At 47.4% G+C, this 7,402-nt stretch overlaps 1 protein-coding gene across 6 annotated transcripts in view; it reads left to right on the top strand.

The window, feature by feature from the left end:
- The first annotated feature begins 5,126 nt into the window (after positions 1–5,126).
- Positions 5,127–7,402, top strand: part of MCAM (melanoma cell adhesion molecule) — a 909,696-nt gene continuing 907,420 nt past the window's right edge. For 2 of the 6 annotated variants that reach the window (XM_063942919.1, XM_063942923.1), the window contains exons 1-2: positions 5,127–5,340; positions 7,128–7,309. In XM_063942919.1, coding sequence (XP_063798989.1) covers positions 5,174–5,340; positions 7,128–7,309 — 349 coding nt within the window. In that variant the 5' untranslated portion in view covers positions 5,127–5,173. Of the gene's footprint in view, positions 5,355–7,127; positions 7,310–7,402 lie in introns of all 6 variants that reach the window. The other 4 variants (XM_063942920.1, XM_063942918.1, XM_063942922.1 and 1 more) reach the window with 3 other exon arrangements.

Genomic DNA, 7,402 nt, shown 5'->3' with positions numbered 1-7,402 from the left:
GCGGGGATGATGGGCTGCATTGTGAGCTGGGAAGGCTGTGCTGTGTTTCGTCACAGTCCTCGTCGACTGACATCTGGCGACTGGCAGAGCTGGATGACGATAGTGCTATGGGATGTGTTATCGCAGTTTTGCCGAAGACACTATAGCATAGGTCATAATATGGCCATTCCATACGCCTAGCACCACTTTTCTTGCGGTTATGGTCGTGTACTTTGGTGAATTGTCTGCGTAGTGCCTTCAATTTGTTAACGACTTGTTGCTGGGTTTTTTGGATGCCCCTTTCTGCCAGCATAAGGGATATGTTCTTGTAGACGATAGCATCCTTAACTGTTCCAGTCACCTGCCTTCTTATTTCTTCCTCTCCCCGAATATTAAGCAGCTCTTTGATCTCTGTGTCTGACCAGGTATGGCTAGCCATGTTGCTATGCTGGAGCTTCTGCTGCTGTATATTGTCTGTTTGTTTGGAAGCTGCTGCAATAAAAATATCTGTATGTACCCAGCGCGACTTCAGAGTGTTTTGTTTGCAAGCTGCCTCAATGCCTGCATGTGCCCAGCGTAGTGTTGTTTGCTGCTGCGGTACCTGCATGTGCCCAGCGTGTCTCCCAGGGATGACATCATCTTCCAGTGCCCCAGAAGCAGCCAATCAGCATCTCAGAGCGTTACTCGGGTCTGAAAACACGTGTAATGACCGTTTCCACTGCACCGCTATCCGTGTCATTACCGTGTTCTACCCAGGTAAATAGCCGGGTTGGATTCCCGGGTCACTCAACCCGTGTTGACCCGTTTCCACCTACTAAAAATCCGTGTCGATGCGTGCCCCCGTGCAAAAACACGGGTAAAAACAGCTAGTGGAAAAGGGGTATCAGTTGAGCCTATATAGAGCTGCTTGTGAAAACTGATGTTGAATGTGACCATATTGTGGTTGCTGTTTCCCATGGGCTCCCCTACTATAATATTTGATATCAAATCACCGTAATGCCTGTGATTCATTATGCCACACACTATAATGCCTGTGACAGATTATGCCTCACACACAATGCCCCTGACATTATATACCGCATATACATAATGTGTCAGGGGCATTGTGGTATGTGGCATTATGTGTCACAGGCATTGTGGTGTGTGGCATAATGTGTCACAGGCATTATGGTGTGTGGCATATTGTATAACAGGCATTACAGTGTGTGTCATCATGTGTAATGGGCATTATGGTGTGTGGTACAATGTGTAAGGGGCATTATGGTGTTTGGTATTATGTGTAATGGGCTTTATGGTGTGTGGCATAATGTGAAAGGGGCATTAAGATATGGAGGAAAAATTACAAATAATGTAAGGGGCATGAATCAGTATTTTTTTCCCTGAGGTGGCCAATGTCTGGGCATGCAGGTTGCAAAACTGGAGTATAAGGTAGTCTTTTCCTGCAATGCCACGCCCCTTGCAGTGAGGCCACACACCCTTTTTGGAGAAAATTCTCCAAATTCTTACCTTTTCAAAAGGCAAGGGGGGGTGGGGGTTGGGGAGGGGAACACCAGAAACTTTTTGGGCTTGGGGGAGCAACATTTTTAGTTTCGCCACTTGAGTGAATAAGACAGTGGTAGATGGAGGTAGCAAAACAGTGGGAGACAGAAGGAGTAAGAGACAATAGGGTATGAAGGAAGTGAGACAGTGGGACGTGGAGGGAGCAGGACAGAGACAGTGGGAGATGGAGGGAGAGAGAGACAGTGGGAGATGGAAGGAGTGAGTGACAATGGGAGATGGAGTGAGCGGGAGAGACAGTGGGATACTGAAGGAGTAAGAGACAGACAGTGGGAGACAAAGGGAAAAAGAGACAGTGGAAAATGAAAGGAGTGAGAGAGACAGTGGGAGACGAAGGCAGCTGTGGGGGAGAAAACAGAATAAAAGGCCTTTCCATTACCTGTGTGCTCTTTCCTTCGAAAGTCAGTCAATTATGTAAATTGCAGGAAGATTTAGAACATTTCATGTGGACGTGAATATGTCGATCCTAGAATGTAAGTGCCAGCATGTTGACAACATGCAACTTACAACATGTTAGCTACAGTATATCAAGAGCATAACTTTAAACATGTTGCCTCCCCAGCATGTTTAGAGTTGTAATGCCGGTCCAGTTAAAATGCTCCAGAAAACATTAACCTTGTTCACATGCCAAAGCCTGCATTCTGACATACAAATCCCATTCAGCCCACCCACCTTTTCTCGCATTCTTATGCCCTCCCACTTGCACTAATTGTAAAATAGTGGCTAGCCACGCCCGATAGGCGGTGCTAGCCACACCCAATAGGCGGTGCTAGACATGCCCCTCTGGCAGTGTACACCCTAATAAAATCTACGCACGCCTATGTTAGTATATGGTGTACGTTAATGTACTACCTCCATGCAGGGGCATTTATAGAGAGGAGAAGGCCCATGTGCAGGATCCATCTGGGCCCCCTCCTCTCTAGCCGGCAGCAGCTCTTAGCACTGGCACAGAGTCTATAGTGCATGTGCAGATCTCGGGGAAAATAGTGCAGTGGCCATTTTCCCAATGATTTTTGTACTGCACATGCGCAAAACACTGGGAAAATGGCGCCGCACCATTTTTCCAGTGATTTCTGTAGCTCTGCTGCTGCACCGCAGGAGTCCAGAGGGTAAATATTACAAATAATTGGTGCAGGGTGTGCAGTGATGGCCCCCCTGGACTCCGGAGGCCCATGTGCACCGCACACACTGCACCCATTATAAATACGCCGGTGCCTCCATGATATTCCACTACATGAAGCATCTATGCTGTTTAAGCGCCACAGTACTACATGGATGTATTGTAAGCTTGCGAGCAGGGCCTTCCTACCTCTGTCTGTCTGTCTTTGCCCAGTTTTGTTCTATAATTGTTGTTCTAATTGTAAAGCGCAACGGAATTTGCTGCGCTATATAAGAAACTGCTAATAAATAAATAAAATGTATGTAGTACTTAGCTCCATGATGGACTCTGCAATAACCTGCATTTTCTGCCAACACACATGACCAGCTGGCCCACTATATAATTTGCTCCGTCTCTGCTAATTGTCTGAGTAACAGTGAGTACAGCAGTACAAAATCTATGCACCAAGCTCCTGGTTGAGTCAATCTGGCTGGTGTGTCTGCAACACTTCTTTCCACTACTATTTACTAACTGCGTACACCATAAAATGGTACACAGTACAATTGAAATAGTACAGTTAACTGGTGTCTACTTTAATATTAATAGTTTCCTACAAAACATACACAAAATCAATTTACTGAGTAATGGCATTTTTTGTCACCTGATAACAAAAGGGAGATCTATTAACTAGAATAGTCCAGTCTCACTGCTCACCTTACCAAATCTGCCAAATTTCAGGAATTCCACAGAACATCTTTAATATTTGAAAAATTTGTGGTATTTTCTACATTTATTTTTTGATAGTAGTAAAAATCAATATGAAGTTGTCTAAAATATCTCCGCTAAACAGTAAAATAACTGTCTCTTCATCAATGGGAGTGATGTTACTTTAAATTGTTTGCATGTGAGTTAGATATATGTGTTGGGAATGTATTTCCTCCACGTCTCCTTCCTGAGATACTAACATAGTCATAGTGGAGGAAGGAGGTTTAATTGTTTCTTCTTTCCAAACAGCGGCTTTAAAAAGTATTTAGTGAGAAAAACAATTACGACATTTTCTAAAATCATTTAAGTGTTGTTCTTGAATATACAATAAAAAATTGCCATTAATCACAAGTTGCGGCCATTAGTTATGTGACGAAGGAAAAAAGGACGGTACTGTGGTGTGTCAGGAAGTATACAGTTATATACATCATCGGCGGAATGATATGCCGCCCGAGTCTGGCGGCTGTGCGGGATGCCGACCGAACTCGGCAATCATTTACAAGGCATGGTTTTGCCTTGTAAGTAATTGCCCCTTTAAAAAAGTCTGAGTTTGGCCGCCATCGTGCACAGCCGCCGGACTCGGGTGACATTAAATCCTGCCTTGTTTTACAATATGATAGCAAGGATCAGCATTTCCTATTGACTCCATATACTTACTTAACATCCTACCATTAACTTTTTTGTCTATATTGGTTTACGTACAGTATTACAGTACGTACAGTATTACCTACATACATTAGAGATGAGGGGGTTCGATTCTCAGAGAACCGAACCCTTCCGGACTCCACGCTCTGAGCCCAGATCCGAATCAGGCTCAGGTTTTCACGCCTGACTCGGAAACCAGAACAAGGCCAAACGTTATCATCCCGCTGTCAGATTTTCGCGGGTTTGAATTCCATATAAGGAGACACGCGTTCCCGCCATTTTCACTCCGGCATTGGAGAGTGTAGAGCAGAGGTTCTCAAACTCGGTCCTCGGGGGCACACACAGTGCATGTTTTGCAGGTCTCCTCACAGAATCGCAAGTGAAGTAATTAGCTCCACCTGTGGACCTTTTAAAATGTGTCAGTGAGTAATTAATACACCTGTGCACCTGCTGGGTTACCTGCAAAACATGCACTGTGTGGGCCCCCGAGGACCGAGTTTGAGAACCTCTGGTGTAGAGAGAGGATGTGCCTCCGTTCTCTCAGTGTCCGTGTCTTGTGCTGTATTTGTCCAGTCACAGTAGTTGTGTCCTCTTGCTGCCGTATGTCCATTGCTGCATCAGTTCAGTGGTGGTGTATTGTGCATCAGTCCAGTGGTAGTTTCCTGTGCATCAGCTATCAGTTATTCCAGTGACCAGGCAGTCACAGTGGATGTGTCCTATTGCTACCATATGTCCATTGCTGCTGTGTTGTGCTGCATCAGTTCAGTGGTGGTGTATTGTGCTGCATCAGTCCAGTGGTAGTGTCCTGTGCATCAGCCATCAGTCATTCCAGTGACCAAGCAGTCACAGTGGTTTACTCTGCAGCCATATGCCAGGACCGTAACTAGGTGTGTGTCAATGGTGCCTTGCCCACAGAGCATATGCACTGTAGGCACACCATCTGGCAACATCACCCGCACGGCCGCTCGATAAGAATGAATCTGCCAGGACCCAGGAGGCGCCTCCCGTACTGCAGCAGCGTACTAGTGAAGAAACAGGAAATAAACTACAGCTCCCAGCAGCCCTTGCTGCAGGAAGCTGTAGTTTATTTCCTGTTTAATCACTCAGTCAGAGTGGGTGCGGCGTGTGATGCTGCCCCCGCGCTCTTTCTGTTGCCGGCCCCACAGTGCAGCACTGCAGGAGAGGAGACAGAGGGACAGCCCTTGCTGCTGGGAGCTGAGCTATCAGGCTGTCAGGGGGCGAAGCCAAGCTAAGGCAGTTAGAGGACAGAAGGCCCACACTCCGGAGGAGCACAGGTGACAGGAAGTGTGTAAGTCTGTCACTCTCTTCCAGCTCTCTCCTTCATCTCTACCTCTGTATAACACTCTACCTGCTCTCTTATCTTTCTTATCTCTCCTTCTGTATAAAACTCTCTGCATCTTATCTCTCCCCCTGTGTAACACTCCCCCTACCTTATCTCTCCAATTGTGTAACTCTCCCCCTACCTTATCCCCCCCCCATTGTAACTCTCCCCCTGTGTAACTCTCTTCCCTACCTTATCTCCCCCTGTGTAACTCTCCCCCTGTGTAACTCTCCCCCTGTGTAACTCTCCCCCCTACCTTATCTCTCCCCCTGTGTAACACTCCCCCTACCTTATCTCTCCCCATGTGCAACTCTCCCCTACCTTATCTCTCCCCATGTGCAACTCTCCCCCGTACCTTATCTCTCCACCTGTGTAACACTCCCCCTACCTTATCTCTCCCCCTTTGTAACACTCCCCCTACCTTATCTCTCCCCTGTGTAACACCCCCTACCTTATCTCTCCCCCTGTATAACTCTCCCCCATGTAACTCTCCCCCTATCTTATCTCTCTCCCTGTGTAACTCTCCCCCTATCTTATCTCTCTCCCTGTGTAACTCTCCCCTACCTTATCTCTCCCCCTGTGTAACTCTCCCCCTACCTTATCTCTCCCCCTGTGTAACTCTCCCCCTACCTTATCTCTCCCCCTGTGTAACTCTCCCCCTACCTTATCTCTCCCCCTGTATATCTCTCCCCTACCTTATCCCTCCCCCTGTATAACTCTCCCCCTACCTTATCTCTCCCCCTGTGTAACTCTCCCCCTACCTTATCTCTCCCCTTGTGTAACTCTCCCCCTACCTTATCTCCCCCCGTGTAACTCTCCCCCCCTACCTTATCTCCCCCCGTGTAACTCTCCCCCCACCTTATCTCTCCCCCTGTGTAACACTCCCCCCTACCTTATCTCTCCCCCTGTGTAACTCTCTCCCTACCTTATCTATCCCCCTGTTTAACTCTCCCCCTACCTTATCTCTCCCCTTGTGTAACACTCCCCCTACCTTATCTCTTTCCCTGTGTAACTCTCCCCTACCTTATCTCTTTCCCTGTGTAACTCTCCCCTACCTTATCTCTCCCCCTGTGTAACTCTCCCCCTACCTTATCTCTCCCCCTGTATAACACGCTCCCCTACCTTATCTCTCCCCCTGTATAACACGCTCCCCTACCTTATCTATCACCTTCTTGTATAACACTCTCCGCTATCTTATCTCCCCCCTGTATAATAAACTCCCCTATCGTATCTCTCCGCCTGTATAACTCTTTCCCCATCAAATCTCTCCCGCCATATAACACTCTCCCCTACCTTATCTCTTACCCTGTATAACACTCTCTCCTTCCTCCTCTCTCCCTTTGTATAACACTGTCTCCTTCCTTCTCGCTCCATCTGTATAACACTCTCTTCTTCCTCTTCATAACACTATCTCCTTCCTTCCTCTGTGCTCCCTCCATATAAGACTCTCTCACTTGTCTCTCCCTCTGTATAACACCCTATTCTTCCTCCTCTCTCCCTCTGTATAACACCCTCTCCTTCCTCCGCGCTCTCTCTGTATAACACTCTCTCCTTCCTTCCTCGTCCCTCCGTCTGTATAACACTCTCTCTCCTTCGTTTTCTCTCCCTCTTTATAACACCCTCTTTCCCTCTGTATAACACGCTCTCCTTCCTCCACGCTCCCTCCATATAACACTCTCTTCCTTGTCTCTCCCTCTGTATAACACTCTCTCATTCCTTCTCGCTCCCTCTGTATAACAGCGCCACCTTTCCCCTGGATCTGATGCTCCGCCCCCCTGCAGTGTCTCTAGGGAGAGACATGATGACATGGGGGATTGAGGAGGAGGCATTCCAGCTCACCGTGCAGCAGCAGCCCAGGGAGTCCGGAGTCAGACCTCCGGTGACCTTTTCCCCACCTGCCGTCAGTCACAGAGCTTGGGGTGGTGAGTGATGTTTAAAACAAGAATGTTATCTTATATTTCTCTACCTGGAGTAATGTGTAAAATGGGACTCTACCTGGTGTAAAGTGTGTAAGT

This window comes from Pseudophryne corroboree, chromosome 10, assembly GCF_028390025.1.
Source record: "Pseudophryne corroboree isolate aPseCor3 chromosome 10, aPseCor3.hap2, whole genome shotgun sequence".
Taxonomy (NCBI): Eukaryota; Metazoa; Chordata; class Amphibia; order Anura; family Myobatrachidae; genus Pseudophryne; species Pseudophryne corroboree.
This window is presented reverse-complemented; position numbering and strand designations above follow the sequence as displayed.